General features: G+C 39.1%; 1 protein-coding gene across 1 annotated transcript in view; it reads right to left on the bottom strand.

The window, feature by feature from the left end:
* LOC114579173 overlaps positions 1 to 20,003 on the bottom strand; it is a 38,981-nt gene extending 18,978 nt beyond the window's left edge. Inside the window, exons 1-2 of the mRNA XM_028692997.1 lie at positions 19,533 to 20,003; positions 2,549 to 2,885 (exon numbers count right to left, since the gene is read on the bottom strand). Of these exons, the coding sequence (XP_028548830.1) occupies positions 2,549 to 2,885; positions 19,533 to 20,003 (808 nt within the window). The remainder of the gene's footprint in view (positions 1 to 2,548; positions 2,886 to 19,532) is intronic.
* Positions 20,004 to 20,276: the final 273 nt, after the last annotated feature.

Here is a 20,276-nt window from a genome sequence, read left to right as displayed (position 1 = left end):
CCGCCTCCCTTAATGACTAAATAGGCTTGCCGCCTATATGTGGGACCCAATGGATTTAAATTTATTTGAAAATTATTTTTTAGGAAGGGCCTGGGCGGTGGAGAGCTTATAAATAGGAGAGGTAAGGGGTAAGGGAGAGGCATGCTTGAATTGGTGTTTCTCTTGGAGTCTCTTGGAGTTTGAGAGCTCTAGACCTAGCGTCTAGAGATTTGGAGAGAACGATCCTCCTCTCGAATAGAGGATCACTTGCATCTTGCTTTCTTGTTGGGTTTCCTTCCTTTCATTTGTTGCAATTTATTATTTAAATCAGCTAGATTTTGCTTTATTCTTGCTATTTTTCTCCAATTAGTGATAGGTTTGCTTGCGAACTCAAGTATTCCCTTAGGGTTACTTGCGAACTCAAGTATTTCCTATCACATCACCCAAGGAAACAACATTCTTTCAAGACAATCATGTATTGTGACGATTGACATCCATTACCAACCAAAATTTAAGAAGAAGATTTCAACAAAATTTGTCACAAATGACGATAGCAAGGGCCACATTTTATCTCCATAGATTAACCCCTTTGCTTTCATAAACGGTTCACAAGAAAAGCATATCACCATTCAAGAAATATTCCAGACATCACATTGACAACAAAATATGGACATGAGCACAAAGATTCAAGTATATGAAATCAATCCATTACATTCCACTCCAACAGTATATGACTTTGATCTTTGGAGTGTACATGAAATCAACACATTGTGATGAAATCAACTTTAATTATAACATGATTATCACAAACTATTATAGAATCCAACATGAGTTAACTTATGCGCATGCTTTGTATATAGCCATCATTTGTAACGTACATGAATGACCAAGTTCTTTACTCTATCCAAACTTTTTAGAAAGCATAGATCAAATGAAGTACAAACATACTAACTAGCCATCATCATTTTTTTTATCTAAACTTGTGTCTTTTAATAGTAAGCATTAGCATAAATACTTTACATCAATGATGCACAGATACGAACACGGAGATGGATTGGACACGATATTTTAGTTTTTATATTTTAAAAAGTGTATAAAAATTGAATAAGTATAATTTTAAAAATAATATAGAAATAATAAGTCATTTAACTAGAATTTGTATTTAAAATGACTAATATTAGAATGCCGAGAGTTGGGCGTCGATGTCGCTTATCAATCATCGAGAGAGAAGATGACAATGTTGTCGAGAGTCGGGCATTGATGTTATGCAGTAAATACTGGGCATCAATGTTAAGAGGGCATTTGTCTTCTATGTTGAGAGGACGTTGGTCGTCGATGTTGAAAAGGCGTTGGACAAAGATAAGATGTCATGTTGTGGGTGTAGAAATTATTAGTATCGAGTATAAATATAAAGAGTGTTAGACTTTGATATGGAGATCGTTTTGGAATGTTGATGTTGTAATGATATTATAAGTCAAAGTTGAGATGACATCGAACATTATTGTGAAATTAAAATTGCAACCCGATAACGAGAAATAAAAATGAAAATATTTGATAAAAGGGGAATTAAGTGCAGACGATTGATTTGATGTTGTTGATAGGAAATAAGAAAATTAGTTTTTATATTTTAAATAAGTAAAAATTTTAAATGCAAGAAATTATATTTTAAAAAAATTCATAAAGTATTTAAGATATGCAAGTTAGACACACTTGCCCAATTTGTATTTAATATTTTTAATCGGACACGTTTTTGGCATGTCGAACACGTGTCGAAGGAGTGTCGGACGCGTGTCGTGTCGGATGCGTGTCGGACACTGCACGCCTCTTTGAGAAGTGTCGGTGCCTCATAACTTTACATGCATATTTTGATAACGAACAACATAACTTCTCATGATCTCTTTATGAGATTTTGGAGAACAAATTATGCGATGTAAGTCATTAGTGAATGCAAATATTGCACAAAAAAAAAAAGATTTCAAACAATTTTTAAACACATACAAAATCAGATTTGTATGCTATATCAAGTTGCAAGCATGCTTTGAATGGATACCATTAGTTTCTACCACAATGACATACTTAACAAAACTAGAACACATAAGCAATCAATTAAATAAGAATGAAACCTTGTAATAGCAAAAACATTGACAAAGAAAGTGTCATTTTAGAAGTATTAATAGCTTTACGAATGGGGCACTAGAGGAGCCCCATGCCATTTTTTAAATGGAATAATACTCAAACATGATCAAAACTACCCATGCTAACAATAACTATCATTGTTTTCTCAAAAGAATTAAGCCATCGTTTGATAATCGAATAAACATAGCAAAGCCAAGTGACAAGAAATGGTGATGAATACATTATCAAATAGATTGCAATAGAAATTAAAGCCATTTTATATGTATATTGATGAAGTCATAACAATTGGATTAGAAGTAAGAGGGGGAGGAAAAAGAAGAGGAAGGAAAAGAAGAAGTAGAAAAAGAAGAAAATGAAGAAGGAATCAAAAGGAGAGACAAGAAAAATCTAAAAGAAGAAGAAGAAGAAGAAGAAGAAGAAGAGATTGCCTTACAAAGGGAGAGGTGGCCGGAGGCTAGGGCAGGTCGGCGGCGTCGGGTACGGCCATGGCACGTGAAAACGAGAGTAAGAAAGGTTTGCCTCTGGTCTCGAACAAAGAGGGGGCGACGAAAAAGAGATGGGGGCTCGGCTAGGACTCGCAAATAGAGAAGAGCGAAAGGGAGAGGAGATCTAGTCAGCTTCTTCTCTGGGGCGGGTTGAACAAGAGCAATGAGAGATGGAGTATGGGCTTTAGCTAGGTATGCTCGGGCAAGAGAATCGAAGGAGGATGGGGAGTTTTGGCCCTTGTCCGAATAGAAGGATCTGGAGCAGGAGGGAGGTGGGCGCTCAGTCTGTTGGTGTCATGTGCGAATGGTGAGAATCGAGAGGGAGAGAGGGTCTTTCCCTTCTAATGCGAATGGGAGAGACCAAGAGGGGCTTCGTTCTTCTGTAGTCGTGTGAATCAAGGAGTCAAGAGATGTCAAGTATTCTACCCGATCTCGCGATAATGCTCTATCCCGAGATGCAGCCTCCCGTATCTCACTTCTAATCGAGCCATCTATTGAGGGCACGAACTTGCTTAGAAAGTCTATTGAGCTCATCTTTAAAATAATTATGCTGATTTGGGTCCAAATCGAACTCAATTTGACTCAAATCGAGCTGATTCGGGTTAAATTATGTTCGAAGAGGTTCAATTAAGTTAATCGAACAACCTCAAGGGAAAACATGCGTAAAATAAGGTTAATAAACATAACCCCAACATGTGTGGTGAATAATAGGTGAATCACACATGTTGGTGTTGACCTCCTCATTTTTAAGAAGGTACAACCCAACAACGAATTAAAAAAACTCAACAAATATCCAACAACACAACAGTCATCCAATCATACAATAATCGTCCTACCAAGCAATGACCACACAATCATGCATTGATCACTCAAGCATACATCAATCACATAATTATGCAATAATCTCCCAACCATATAATGATCATCAAATCATACAATAGTCATGCAATCACACAATTACCACATAATTATGCCATAATCATCTAACAGTCATCAAATCACACAACAACCATGCAATCATGCATTAACTGCACAATCATGCAATAAACATGCAATCATGGAATGATCACACAATAAAGACATAATTACACAAGCATACAACAACCAATCAATCATATAATGATCACACAAGCATACAATAATCAATCAATCATGCAATACTCGTTTAGGAATAACCAATTCGGGGGTGGGGGGCGGGGGGTGGCGGGCGTTGGAGTATCTTGAAAAGAACTATAACAAATATGGGCATTTGCAGTTATGAAAGTGTGACAGGGGCACATTTTTTTTTTGGCTTGTGCTTCTTGGTAGTTATCTAGCATTAGGTACATTGGGATCTAGAAATATTATGTGATGAAGTATTGGAAAACCTTCTTTGAATTTGCCCAAGATCATTGGAATTCATCTATTTTTCTCAAGAGTCGCTTGCTTTGGCTTTGGTGCATTTCATGTAACAGGCTTATATGGTCCTGAAATATGGGTGTATGTAATGATCACATAATAATGACATAATCACACAAGAATACACTAATCAATCAATCATGCAGTCATCACATAATAATGACATAATCACACAAGCATACAAAAATCAATCAATCATGTAGTGATCACATAATAATGACAAAATCATACAAGCATATAATAATTAATCAATCATGCAGTGATCACATAATAATGACATATTATACGAGCATACAATAATAAATCAATCATTCAGTGATCACACAATAATGTAGATATGGTGGGATAAAAGGGTAGAAAGAAATTCAATATTTGTTTAACCAGATTGAAAAAACAAAGGCAATAGCTAAAAGAAAACTCAACGATCACCCGATGTTCATATCCATGGCGATTTGAGGAGAAAAGAGTGATAAGATCTAATGTCAGTCTGACCAAATCGAAATAGTAGAATAAAAGATAGTAAGAAAGTCCAAAGGAATAACAAAAGGGACCTCCTAAACAAAGGATTCCGCAGGTAACATCGAAGGGAAAACCCCTCACACAGGTCAACCCAACTAGGAGCACCGACATGGAAAGAAGATGAATATTATCATACAAAAATCAAGGTGAAGTTATCATGACATTAATAAGAGAAAGAACATATCTAGTAAAGTTATCATGACATTAAATCTAATTCAAGAAATATTTAAATTAGAGAAAGAAATAGAATCTTTTTAATTTTCTTGCCTGAAAAATATTTGTATATCTAATAGAATATTATTGTATGATGATGAATTTAAAATCATGATCTTCAAACTCAAGTATCAAAGATATCAAAGGACACATGATTTTTCCTAAAATTTAAAGATTTATAAGAAAGAGAAGCCATTTGCTTATTCATTTTGGGCTCATTTTGTGCCTCTTTCTCAATTTTGGTGCACTTTGCGCATCTTTTGATTATTTGATACACTATGTGCATACTTCATTTTTTGTACACTTTGCGAATCTTTCTATTTTGGGCTCATTTTGTGCCTCTTTATTAATTTTAGCACACTTTAAGTATCTTTTCAATTTTGTATTTGATTTCCTTTCTAAACCTCTAAAAAATACACTTTCTTAGTTATAAGATTATCTTCCAAACATAAGAGAAGAAAACTCATTTTCTTTTCCAAGGAAGAAAAAAAACTACAAAGTAAACTCGATCCTATGATAAGAATGAACAACCTGACTAAAAAAATTATGAAGAATATTTATCAACATACAAAAGATGCCTATGAGATAGATAATTGCATGAAGGTAGAAAAGATTTTCAGTTTCAAGCCAAATTTAAGTTTGATATAGATTTTAGTTAAAAAATATAATCACCCCCCACACAAAAAAAGAAAGGAAGAGAATAAACCTTTTTTTTATGAATCATCATGAATTCTCTTCTTTAAGTATTTAGAGGAGTCAATCAATGCTTATTTATATTTTAAATAGAATATAAGTAAATTTTCATTTAAGAAAAATAAGACTACTCACTTAAAAAAATTCCCTCAATAAATTGCCCTATGTTTTGACTTTCAAACTTTTCTCAAATAATTTTTTTTTAAAATTTTGCATATGTCAAATTTATGTAATTTGGATTTTTATTTGTATTGATATGAACCAAGACCCAATCTAAAAGAATTTAGACAAGGGGAATGATTGAAACTGAAGTTTATACCAAATATATAAATCATATCAATAAAAACAAAAAGAATCTAGATTTTCAATTGAAATGATATAAATTATGATTAAGTCAAGAAGAATTCCAAATAAGAATTCATTGAAATTGGAATTTTGAATTGAATAAGAAGAGTAGAAGTAGATTAATCTGGATTTTAATTTTAAAAAAATAGGATAAAGATCTAATAAACTCAAAATTTTAATCAAATCTTTATACATTAAAAAGGTCTGATCCTCATGAAGAATTAAGAGAAGAGAGTGGAGTAGAAAAGTGGAACCCAAATTAAGCACCAAATTAAGAATATTTATAGAAGAGCATAATACAACATCCAAAGATGGAGAATGGGAGTTTCGACCCTTGTCCGAATAGGAGCAGGCGGGAGGGGGATGCTCGGTCTCTTGGTATCCTGTGCAAATGGAGAGAATTGAGAGGGAGGATCTTTTGCCTCTAATGAGAATGGGAGAGACCAAGAGGAGCTTCGGTCTTATTGTAGTCGTGCTAATTTTGAAGTCAAGAGACATCAAGTGTTCTACCCGATGTTGCAGTAATGCTCTATCCCGAGATGTCGCCGCCTGTATTTCACTCCTAATTGAGGAGAACATACGCGTGTGCCATCAATTGAGGGCGGGAACTTGCTTAGAAAATCAATTGAGCTCATTTTTTAAAATAATTAAGTTGATTTGGGCAAAGTTTGGGTCCAAATAGAACTCAATTTGACTCAAATCGAGTTGATTTGAGTTAAATTATGTTCGAAGAGGCTCAATTAAATTAATCGAATAGCCTCAAGGGAAAACATGCAAAAAATGAGGTCAATAGCAGGGTGCCATGGAGTGATGATGGGTACGGGGAAGGTGGAGATGGGCCATGGAATATGTAGGGGAGTGGTTTTGACCATATAGGTGAGGGAGGATTTTCTCCCATTGGAGTTAGAGAGCATTGATGTCATCTTAGAGATGAAGTGGCTGCAGACCTTAGGAGACGCAAAGGTCAACTGGAAGGTATTGATGATGGAGCTGATGGTGGAAGGGAGAAGAGTAATGATAAGGGGAGATGGGGGGCTCTCCAAAGCCATGATGTCACTTAAAACCATGGTGAAGAGTATCCAAGAAGTTGGGGAAGGGTACTTGGTGGAACTACACAGGCTAGAAGGGATCAGATTGGAGGAAGGAGGGAAAGTTTCTCTTTCAGTACAACCATTGATCCAACAATTTAGTGAGGTTTTCCAACCACCTCAGGGATTGCCACCACCAAGAGAATAGGAGCATGCAATTACTTTGAAGGAACGTGTGTTACCCATCAGTGTCAGGCCCTACCAATATCAACAATTTCATAAAGATGAGATTGAGAAGCTGATTAGAGAGATGCTAGGAGGGATTATCAGGCCCAGTATTATCCCCTTTTATAGCCTAATATTGCTGGTTAACAATGAAAATGGGAGTTGTATGTTTTGTGTGGACTACAGGGCGGTAAACAAGGAAACTACGCCAGATAAGTTTTTCATCCCAGTGATAGATGAACTACTGGATGAGTTGAGGGGAGCAGTTATCTTCATCAAGATAGATTTGAAGTCCATAAACCATCAAATTAAGATGAAAGAGGATGTGCTTAAGATGACTTTCATAACTCATGAGGGGCATTATGAGTTTCTAATGATGTCTTTTGGCCTCACTAATGTCCCAGTCACTTTCCAATCCCTCATGAACAAGGTCTTCAGACCTCATCTCAAGAGATTTGTGTTGATGTTCTTTGATGATATCCTAGTTTATAGCAAGTCAGAAGAGGGTTCCAGAAGTGTTACGAGAGAGCACCAATTAAAGGCCAATTTGAAGAAATGTTGTTTTGCCTAGTCTAGTGTGGAGTACTTGGGGCATATCGTCTCTAAGGAGGGGGTGGCAACAATCAAGCTAAGATTGAAGCTATGTTGAGGTGGCCAGTACCAAAGAATCTCAAGGAGTTGAGGGGATTCCTAGGACTAATAGAATACTACAGGAGGTTCGTGAAGGGGTATAACACCATCGCAAGACCACTAACAGAGCAGCTGAACAAGAATGATTTTTTATGGGGGGAAGCGACCATAGTAGTTTTTGAGAGCCTAAAGAAGGCCATGACTACACTACCAGTCTTAGCCCTACCAGACTTTACTCAGGTTTTCATAGTAGAGACAGATGCCTCGGGATATGATTTGAGAGCAGTACTCATGTAGAACCATAAACCCATTGCCCACTTCAGCTAAGTTTTAACAGTCACGGCCAAGCTAAAATCAGTTTATAAGAGGGAGTTGATGGTGATTGGGCTAGCCATCCAAAAGTGGAGGCCCTACTTGTTGGGTTGGGAATTCATCTTTAAGACATACCAGAGGAGCTGAGTTCTTGTTGGAGCAGAGGATGGTCACTAAGGAGCACCATAGATGACTTTCTAAGTAGTCGGGTATGATTTTGAAATCCAGTACAGGCCAGGAGTAGAGAATAAGGAGGTAGATGCCTTATCCAGATGTATGGGGGAGTTACCGTCGATGACTATGCTGATACCATTGATGAAGGATTGGGAGGCCATAAAGGAGGAGAGTGCATACAATGAGGAGTTGGGAAATATCAGGGCTGGTTTGTTGGAGGAAGCAGCCACCCAGGGTATTCTCTAGATGGTGAGAGGCTTCTGTATCAAGGAAGATTCGCAATGCCTAGGACATCAGTCCATATCCCACACCTACTCCAGGAGTTCCATGGGAGCGCTGTTGGGAGTCATTCAGAAGTGCAAAAGATGTATAGGAGACTCGCCTCAGAGTTTTATTGGAAGGGGATGCACAATGATGTGGAGGAGATGGTAGCCATATGTGAGACTTGCAGAGGAACAAGTACGAGATCATGTCTCCAAGAGGATTACTACAACCATTAGCTTTACTAAGTTGGGGATGGGTGGAGGTATATATGGACTTCATAAATGGACTACCCATATCATAAGGGTTCACAGTGATTTTGGTGGTAGTGGATAGACCGAGAAAATATGCTCACTTCATCTCCCTATAACACCCCTGCACAACGGTGACAGTAGCATAAATTTTTTATCAGGGAGGTGGTCACATTGCATGGTATACTGGAATCTATAGTATCAGATCAGGATAAGATGTTCCTCAGCCACTTTTGGAGAGAGTTATTTAGACTACAAGAGACAGTTTTGAAGAAGAGCAGCGCCTACCACCCCCAGTTTCTAGTTTGCTTGCATCAACTTGCAAACAAGCTAAACGTCTGAGTTCTTTGTCTTCAGAATGATTTACTATATGCATGATGAGCTTAGTATTATTGTTCATTAACATGTGCATATGTATATCCATCTTGTTTGTTACTTGTGAATGAGATGTAAGAACCTTCTTTGTCCACTATGCATCTTCATTTGTTCGTGTATATTTACTTGAATGATCTAGATTTGTTCATTGAGCCTCCATATTTTGATTACTCATTTGTTAAAACTAGGGTCTGGTTCCATGTGCTTCATTCAAACTCAAGTCATTTAGAACTCACTTGAGTTCTTTTGAGTCGTCATCGATGTTAGTAAATAATTGAGTTTAAAGTTCAATTCCTTTTGCAATTTGTTCAAATCCCTTGTTAATTCTCATTTGATCCAAATGCATTTTAAGTTTAGTTTTGTCGTCGCCCTCTATTTGTTCATTTAGATTCATTTCATTGTTTATTCAGTTCCCATGCCGTTCAAATTGCAAGTTCAAGTCCCCTGTACTTAGTTCAAATCAGGTTCTCTACTTTTTTGTGCAAGTCCTCTGCATCTTCAAATGAAATTTCGGCAGCCTCCCTACGTTTCCCCCGTTTAGGGAAAATTACAGGAGCCTGGGTCTTCCCACCACGCGCAATAAGACGTGTATGGTAAGTGTCTGTAGACACCGCGATCATAGTCTTCATTCCCACCATTTGCAATAAAGGCGTGTATGGGGTCGGCGAGGGTAGATGATTGAAAACACAAATATTTTCCCGCATACGGGTACTTATAAGTAACCCCCCTCACCATAGACACTGTACCAGGTTCCCATCCCACCACGCTAAAAAAATGTGTATAGGCGGTTCTCCGCTATGTCGCAAAAGCAGAAATGGAGCATTAGGAACACCCGCTTCATTGCTAGCACCGCGACACACTTCCTCCCACCACGCTAACAAACGCGTGTATAAGTGGATTTATTATTCTCCATCAGAAATTACAAGACTTGTTTGGAAGCTTTTAAAACCCTCCCCAATTCCCTCCTCATGCCGTCAGCCCCCTCATTGGGCTCCCCATGGTTTTCCTTCTTTAAACTCTAAGTCTTATTTGAATTTGAAATCAATTTTCAAATTCAATTCCCTCCCAAATTATTCAAATTTAAAATTAATTTCATATTTATTGGCAGCCACGTCTCCCAAACCCTAGACCTAGATCTCACATAACCTAAGCCTTCCCCCTCTTCCTCTTTGGCCGCCGACCTTTTCCCCTTCTCCTTGCTCCCTTGGAAACCCTAAATCCTTCATGAGTTTTAAAGTAAAGAAGAGAAGACAAGATCTCTCCTCCTACCATTGATGCATGGCCGACCCTGAGCTCGACCACGGATTCGCTTACAACGCTCAAGGAGAAATCAATGTTTTATTATACCATTTCTTTGATCCAAACTGGAATACAAAGATTATGTGGAAGTTGCGTCGACCGCATACTCTATCAACTTGCGACCACCAGGACATTGGCAAGTCATCGGCCGACCACCTACCCCTCCTCCTCTGGCTACTTCTCCGGCGAACAAGATCCTATGTGCACTTGTCTTGTGGTGGCATCTCTAGGGTTGCTTCTACCATTTCTCTACTAAACCCCAACTTCAAGAGAGAGAGTAAAGGAACTCAAGGAGAAAACTTCTTGTTGTTACGCAGTGGAATATTGCTTCATTGCCATTAGTTTTACTTTCTTATTTTTGTGTTACTTGCAAGAGCCTTGTAAATCTCCTCTGTAATCGCTTGCTACTACTTAATCTTCTAACGTAAAATTCTAAGATTCCAACTTGGTGAAATACAAGTTTTTTTTTTTAATTAGCAAAGTAAAGTTCAAATTATTATTAATTTTCAAAAACAATTCTTGTTCACTTGTATGTTTCACATCATCTTGGTACCAGAGCATGATTTGTTCATTGGCATGTGTTAGAAGTTAGAACCTAGCTTATAACCCACCCTAGTAATCTTTAAGTTGAGTTTCCGCATAGCATTCCAATTATAATTTAATTTCAAGTTGTTTGTTTGTTGTCCTTTACATTTCAGCCGCATTTAGCAAGTATTAGGTTCATTGTTTCATACGTCTAAGTGCTTCCCTCAACCCAACAACCCTCCTAATCACATATAGACAAATCAACTTAATGTTTTAGCTTGCTGTCTCTTCATTTCCTGCGCCTTTTAGTGAGCATTAGGTGAGTCTAAGTAGGTGTTTAAGTGTTGTCCTCAACCTTGCAAACTCCCTAATTGCCTCTAGTATCTTACCCATGGATCCGAAGCAAATTCATCAGACCTTAGACCTAATTGTAGATCAATTAGGGACGGTTACCCAACAAATTAGAGAAACCCAGGAAGAATTAGTTGACTTTAGAAGACAAGCTGGAGAGCGTTTGGATAACATCGAACGATTAGGACACCCCACAATTTATACACCCTTCAGGCCTCATTCTCCTTATGTGGAGAGAATCGAACTAAATATGAACTTCCTCGAGATCACTATTGTCATAACCCTAGACCTAATCAGGAACCTGTAGGGCATGAGGCACCTCGGAGAGATAACGACGCCCAACTTCTTAAAAATATCCACATAGAAGCCCTTCTTTTGATGGCACCCTAGACCCTCAAGTTTTTCTAGACTGACTTAAGGGTATGGATAACTATTTTAAGTGGTATAATATTTTGGAGGCGAGAAAAGTTAGATTTGCCGAAATGAAGTTAACTGATACAGCTAGTCAGTACAAAACTAACATTGAACATATGTGGGAGACTCAAGGAGAATACCCCATCACTGATTGGAGAACTATGAAGCAGGAGCTCAATCAAAACTATCTCCCTCCCTCCTACTACCCCAGACTTTTAAATCTTTGGAATAGATTGACCCAAGGTAGTAAGCCCGTGAAAGACTATATATCTGCTTTTGATGACTTCATGATCAGTTGTAATGGCGAGGAAACCACCACCCCAGCCCAACTTTTGTCCATGTTTAGGGCTGGACTGAGGGAAGACCTTAGGAATGAATTGTTTGCTAGAGGAGTTACTACTCTTGAAGCTCCTTGTAGTCTTGTGTTAGATCTAGAAGAATCCAGGAACCACACCTATTCTAGGAACCAAGATTCCCGACCAAATACTTTTAAATGTTCCTCTAATCAATCCCAAAACAAGCCTTCAGGATCCATAACTAGTCGTCCCACTACTTGACAATTCCAACCCCACCCCGACCATAAGAATAAAACCCCTGAACGGGAAACACCCAAAACCCCTGCGGGAACTAAATGCTTTAGGTGTCATGGATATGGACACATTGCCTCACAATGTTCTAGTCCATACAAGGTTACCATAATCGAGGAAGTTGTAGATGAAGATGAAGAACCCGACACTAATTTGATCCATCACGTTGACGATGAAGATGATTTCTCCTGCGAAGAGGACACTATTGATATGCAAGTCGTTAAGATGTGCCTTGTCCCAACCTAAGCCGAGTGATGATTGGCGAACGACGTCCATTTTCCACACATTTACCAAAATTGGAGACAAGAACTACAAGGTTATCATTGACAGTGGGAGCTGTATCAATGCTGTCTCGTCCACCATGATTTTTAAACTCAACCTGAAAATGACACCCCACCGGAATCCTTATAAGGTTGCTTGGATTAACTCGAATGCTTCAGAGATTAAAGAGAGAAGCCTTATTCCTAGAGAGTTCGTGGGATATCAAGAAAAGATTTGGTGTGACGTTCTGACTAGGATGTAGGTCAAATTATCCTTGGCCGCCCATGGCTATTTGACAATGATGTCCACATTTACGTGAGGACGAACACCTGTGTTTGAGCATAATGGTAAGCGGATCAAAATACTACCTTCCCAACCTAAGCCTACAAAGGATGAAGTTAAGCCTGCCCCTATTAAACCTATTAAAGGACTAAATTTCTTGATTGCGAAAGAATTAGTTGTTGAGCTTAACCAAGGATCCCCCATGTATGCTCTAGTGGCCAGAGAAATTAGTGGTGAGACCAAAGAACTTGTTCCAAAAGAAATACGACCCCTCCTCAAAACCTTTGCTGATGTATTCCCCGAGGACCTTCCGGACCAACTCCCTCCTTTAAGGGACATCTAGCATGTTATTGATTTAGTACCTGGAGCTTCCTTACCCAACCTCCTACCTCATTATCGCATGAACCTCACAAAGAATGTTGAACTTAAGAAACATGTAGATGAATTACTACAACATTGTTTTATTAAGGAAAGCCTCAGCCCGTGTGCTGTCCCTGCACTATTGACACCCAAGAAAGACGGCACTTTGAGAATGTGTGTCGATAGTAAAGAATTCAATAAAATTATAATGAAATACCATTTCCCCATTCCTCATTTGGACGACATGTTAGACATGATAACTGGAGCCACCCTCTTTTCCAAAATTGATTTCAAAAGTGGCTATCACCAAATTAGAATTCGCCCTGGTGACGAGTGGAAAATGGCTTTTAAGACTAAAGATGGACTTTACGAATGGACGGCGATGTCTTTTGGTCTGAGTAACGCACTTAGTACTTTTATGAGAGTTATGACCCAAGTACTCAACCCTTCCTAGGAAAATTTGTACTGGTCTATTTTGATGACATTATGATCTATAGTAATTAGATGGACCAACACTTGGATCATTTAAAACAAGTTTGTGAGGTTCTGCGAAAAGAGCTGTTATTTGCAAATCTCAAGAAGTGTGTGTTCCTCACTAATCATGTGACTTTTCTCGGATTTATCATTTTATCCCAAGGCATATCTGCTGACCCTGAAAAGGTGCGAGCAATCAATGAGTGCCCCGAACCAAAGAATATCAGAGATGTTAGGAATTTTCATGGATTGACAACATTCTATCAGAGATTTATTAGAAATTTTAGCATTATAGTAGCTCCGATAACGGATTGCCTGAATAAGGGAGATCTTAATTGGATCAATTCCGCCACTAAAGCCTTCGAAGAAATCAAGAGACGAATGGTGGAATCCCCTATCATGAGGCTACCCGACTTTTCTAAAATCTTTGAGGTAACCTGCGATGCATTTGGCATTGGTATTGGTAGAGTCCTATCTCAAGAAGGACACCTAGTCGCTTATTTTAGCGAGACGTTGAACGACATCAGGCAACGATATTCCACCTACGATAAAGAATTCTATGCAATCATTTGATCCCTTAGGTATTGGAGACATTACCATCTGCCTCAAGAATTTGTTATCTTTTCTGATCATAAAGCATTGCAGTACATCAATTCTCAAAAGAAACTGAATGCTCGACATGGAAGATGGGTTGAATTCCTACAAGAATACACTTACTCTATTAGGCATAAAGTGAGCTCTGAGAATAAGGCAGCTGATGCCTTGAGTCGTCAGATGATGGTTACTCATGAGATGAGGACTAATGTAATTGGATTTGAACAAAGTAAATAAGATTATAAAGATTGCCCTGATTTTAAGGATACTTATTAATGGGAGAGATCGTATAATCAATGATTTCATTTTGGACAACGAATATCTATTCAAGTCCTTGAAGCTATGTATCCCTAGCACGTCTTTGCAGGAATTTATTAACTGGGAATTACACGCTTGTGATTTAGCTGGGCACTTCAGTCGGTCTAAAACTATTGCCTCAATTGAACAATATTTCTTCTGTCCTAGCCTTAAGAGGACGTCAGTAGGTTGATTAAAAGATGTTATACGTGTCAGCTTGCGAAACAACGTAAACAAAATACGGGTCTCTACATTCCTCTCCCTGTGCCTAATCGCCCCTGGCAAGATGTGAGTATGGATTTTGTCTTAGGACTACCAAAGACTCTTAGGAAGCATGACTCAATCTACGTGGTAGTTGATAGGTTCTCTAAAATGACCCATTTCCTCCCTTGTGGCAAGACCTTTGATGCTTCCTAAATTGCCAAGATTTATTTTGATGAGATTGTCCGGCTACATGGATTATCCAAAACAATAGTGTCTGACAGGGATGAAAAGTTTACTAGTTATTTTTGAAAAACTCTATGGCATAAGATGGGCACCAAACTTCAATTCTCCACAACCTTTCATCCTCAAACGTGCGGCAGACTTAAGTAGTCAATAGGAGCTTAAGCAACCTATTAAGAACTTTAGTAGGAGAAAATATTAGAGATTGGGACTCCAAATTGACTATAGCTGAATTTGACTATAACAACTTTGTTAACCGAATCACAGGTCTAAGTCCTCCTGAAATTGTTTATGGGTACCAACCTAAACAACCTATAGATTTGATCCCTATGAGTCATAAGTATAGAGCATCTGAGTCTGCATCTGCATTTGCATCACATCTACAAGAATTGCATAAGGAAATTAATAAAAAAATTGAACAAAGCAATGCTAACTATAAACTTAATGCGGATCTCAAGAAACGATTCAAAGAATTTGAAGTTGGAAACTTTGTAATGGTTCGGATTCGTCCGAAGTGGTTCCCATAAGGGATCCTTAAAAAAGTTAATGTGAGAAGCGAGGGACATTTCAAGATAGCTTCAAAAATAAATAGTAATGCTTATGTGCTAGACTTTCCTGAAGGTTTTAACATTAATCCTACGTTTAACATCGAAGATCTAGTAGCCTTTAAAGGTCTAGAGTTCAACTCCTCTAATCCACTAAATAAGGAGCTTGTGTGAACCTACCTGGTGAGAACCCTAGACTACCTCCACTCCCAAACATCCCTACTTTATCCACTGCGGAGAAGGTTGAAGCAATACTTAGTGATGATCATACCTGTTAATGGCGAATGGCGCACCATGGCGCAAAGGTCCCTTTGGAGCCATGGCGCATAGCACACGGCGCGACGCACGCCATTTTGAACATTGCGCAAACTAAATAAAATTATAAATAATAAATATGAATATGAAATATCATTAAAAAATGAAAGACAAACTATCATAATAATGAAAAACAAGCGTGTACATAGCGGTACCGAGCATGTACCTAAAGGTACCGACCATATACCGAGTAGTACCGAGCATGTACATAGCGATACCGAGCAGTACCGAGCATGTACATAGCAATACCGAGCATGTACTTAGCAGTACCGAGCAGTACCGAGCATGTACATAGTGATATTGAGCGGTACCGAGCATGTACTTAGCTGTACCGAGCATGTACCGAGCGGTACCGAGCATGTACATAGCAATACCGAGCATATACCGAGTGGTACCAAGTATGTACATAGCAATACCGAGCATGTACTTAGCGGTACCGAGCATGTACCGAGCAATACCGAGTGGTACCGATCACTCGGTATTGGCAGAAGCACTACTGCAGGACGATTCGGCGGAAGCAACAATTTGGCGCGCAATTTTGTGTCGTGCGCCATGCGTCATGGCTCACATGTGGCGTAAATAGCGCGCGCTATTTTAAACACATGCGCCTCGCCAAAAACATAGCGTCGTAGGTGCGCCGCGCCGTGCGCCATGGCGCATGGGGATGATATTATTTCCACTAAAAAGATGGTGGCCGCTGAAGTTATGTAGTTCAATGGACAGGGAAACCGGAGACGGAGAAAATGTGGATCGACCGCGATGAGCTGCAGAGATTGGATCCTGATCTATTGGAGTGATACGAGAGTTCCAGAGATACTTACTCGACGGGATCAAGCTTTCTCCCACCTGGGGAGAATGATCAGGATATCACTCAGAGATTCCGACGTGTGTACCGACGACGGAATCGTAGATCCACGGCTACGATTCAAAGTCTTTACTTTTGATGTATTTTATGTTTTATTTATTTAACATTTCAGTTTTCCTAGTTTACCTTTATAGGGAGTGTTTTTTTATTGTAGCCCTGAGGGCAATTGAGTAATTTTCTTTTCTTTGTGATTGAGACCCATATATAGCGATCTTATGCTATGTAAGAGGCTAATGAATGATTGAATGAAATTTGATGTTTGTTTTCTTCATCTTGTGTGTGCACTAGAGAGAAGAGATCCCGTGGTGAGGGCAAGCGCAATACCCACCAATCATTGGAAGAGTCTGTGGCTCGTGACTTATTTTCTTTTTCCTTGTTCTTTTTCCCGAACCGGCCGGCCATCTACACCTCCAACCACCGGCCGTAAGCTTCCTTGGCCCCAATCGTCGACCACTTCTCCCCCATCACCCAACCACTTGATCCGTAGCTCTCCTCCCCACCCGCCACCCGACACCAACATATCCCTCTCCCCCCCTTACCGTCGGGCCCACCTCTATGCTCCCCGCCATAAGGATGATTCCAATCATCTTAATGGTTTCCTAAATTAGCTCAAGCAAGAAAGGAAGGATTGTGGATTATTTGAAATTCAAATTTGAATTTCAAATACTTTATATATTTATAAATTCTAAATTAGGAAAGTGTTTAAATCTAAGTCTAATTTAAATTTAAATTAAGATTAGATTGGATTTATTATTCTTCTTCCTAAATTACAAGACTTATTTGGAAGCTTTTAAAACCCTCCCCAATTCCCTCCTTCTCATGCCGCCAGCCCCATCATTGGGCTCCCCATGGTTTCTCCTCTTTAAGCCCTAAGCCTAATTTGAATTTGAAATCAATTTTCAAATTCAATTCCCTCCCAAATTATTCAAATCTAAAATTAATTTCAGATTTATTGGCAATCACATCTCCCAAACCCTAGACCTAGATCTCATATAACCCAAGCCTTCTCACTCTCCCTCTTTGGCCACCGCCCCTTTCCCCTTCTCCTTGCTCCCTTGGAAATCCTAAATCCTTCATGAGTTTTAAAGCAAAGAAGAGAAGACAAGATCTATCCTCCTTCTACCATTAATGCATGGCCAACCCTAAGGTCGACCACGAATTCGCCTACAACGCTCAAGGAGAAATTGATATTTTGTTATCCCCTATCTTTGATCCAAACTGGGAATACAAGGATTCTGTGGAAAGCAACATCGACCACATACTCTATCAACTCGCCGAGAAGATTGACAAACAAAGACCAACGGGACATTGACAAATCATCGGCCGACCACCTACCCCTCCTCCGGCTACTTCTCCGGCTAACAAGACCCTACGCAGCACTTGTCTTGTGGTGGCATCTCTAGGGTTGTTTCTACCCTTTCTCAGGTAAACCCCAACTTCAAGAACGAGAGTAAAAAAACTCAAGGTGAAAACTTCACATTGTTACACTATGGATTATTGCTTCATTTCCATTAGTTTTACTTTCTTTTTTTTGTGTTACTTGCAAGAGCCTTGTTAATCCCTTTTGTAATCGCTTGCTATTACTTAATCTCCTAACAGAAAATTCTAAGATTCAACTTGGTGAAACATATGTTTTTATTAATTAGCAAAGGAAAGTTCAAATTATTATTAATTTCCAAAAACAATTCTTGTTCACTTGTATGTTTCAAATCACTTGATTTATTATAAGTTGAGAGTCGTCGAAGATTCGGAGATTTCGAATTCTGACGTCAATTGCAATCTCCAATTCCACTATTAGAGCTTCATACTCGGCTTAATTGTTGGTTTGAGGTTCAGTTAGACTGAATGAAAATCTCATTATGCCTCCTCCAGGTGCTATGAAAATGAGGCCGATGCCGGCTTGGGCCCTAACAAAATTCAGAGGTCGGGCAAGTTTTATCGATGATGCCCCATCGAAGTACATCTCCCAAAATGATAGTTGTTCATTTTTCTCGATCTGTATGATTTGCTCGTTGGGCAAATCATCGAGTGGAGATTCTGCTGGGATTGGATATATGGCGAGAAAATCTACCAAAGGTTATCCCTTTACCGCCTTTTGTGACATATATGTGATATCAAACTGTAGTAGTATTATTGCCCGCCTAGCTAAACGACCTATCAACACTGGTCTTGTAATCAAGAATTTCAACGGATCGATCTTTAATATCAACATATTTTTGTGAGATAGCATGTAGTGGCGGAGTTTCTGAACTGCGAAAATCAATGCCAGACAATGCTTCTCAATTGGGGAGTACCACACTTATGCTCCGATTAATCTCCGGCTAATATAATAGAGTGCATTTTCTTTGCCCTCTTCATTGTATTGGGCCAATAATGCTCCATGAGACTCTTCAAGTGCCGCTGTGTACAGTATAAGAAGCTTCCCCAAAATTGGTTCTGCAAGAATGGGGGGATTTAATAGGTACTTTTTAATATTGTCAAACGCTTCCTAGCACTCTACATCCCATTTGAAGCATACATCTTTGTTCACCAGCTTTGAAATAGTTCGCACCTACCCGATAAATTTGATATAAACTGCTGGATGAAGGCCAATTGCTCTTATAACGAGCGAAGCTGTCGAAGGTTTCTAGGAGGTGGCATCTCCATAATTGTCTTGATTTTATTAGGGTCAATTTCGATTCCTCGATGTCAAACAACGTATCCCAGAAATTTACCGGAGGACACTCCAAAGGAACATTTGAGAGGGTTCATCTTCAAATCGAATTTTCTAATCCTCTCAAATACGATCCTTATGTCGTTTAAATAATATTTTCGGTTCATGCTCATGACGACGAGGCCATCTACAGAGCACTCGACCTTCTAATGTATTAATTCATCAAAGATACGTGTCATTACCCGTTGGTAGGTGGCACCAGCGTTCTTCAGGCCGAAGGGCATGACCGTGTAGCAAAAAATGCTGATGGGTGTTCTGAATGATGTGTATTTTTCATCCTCATATGCCATCTTGATTTGATTGTAGCCCGATGATCCGTCCATAAATGAGAACATATTATAGTTTGATGTATTGTCCACTAGGAGTTCGAACACTGGGAGCAGAAAGTCATCTTTTAGACACGCTTTGTTGAGATCACAAAAATCAATACAGATACAAATCTTACCATTCTTCTTCTTTACATGGATGATGTTGGCGATCCAATCGGCATACTTTTCCTCTCGGAAAAAGCCCACTTCTATGAGCTTCTTGGTTTCAGCAATCACCTCTTCTTCAATTTCTAATCTCATTCTTCTTCGAGCTTGCTTGACAGGTACTGCATTAGGCTTGATGACTAATCTGTGAATCACTACATTAGAGGATAAGCCAGACATCTCAGCGTATGACCACATAAAGTAGTCCCTAAATTCACAGAGAAGTTATTTCATTCCCTCCACATGGTCTTATCGTAGAAGAGAGCTAATAAAGGTTGGGCGATGGTCCTTCTCAGTCCCCAAATTAATCTCTTTTAGCTCATCCATAGTGGCCGCCTGTCCACCATCTTTGAGCTCTTCAGGTGCAGGCTTGGCCTTTACAGGCTGATCATCATAAACGTCAACTCTATAAATCTCTTCAGCGCCACCGTCATCAGATTCAATTTCCCTGAT

Source organism: Dendrobium catenatum, unplaced genomic scaffold (genome assembly GCF_001605985.2).
Source record: "Dendrobium catenatum unplaced genomic scaffold, ASM160598v2 fragScaff_scaffold_211, whole genome shotgun sequence".
NCBI classification, from domain to species: domain Eukaryota; kingdom Viridiplantae; phylum Streptophyta; class Magnoliopsida; order Asparagales; family Orchidaceae; genus Dendrobium; species Dendrobium catenatum.
The sequence above is the reverse complement of the archived record's forward strand: the minus strand, read 5'-3'. Positions and strand labels throughout refer to the sequence as shown.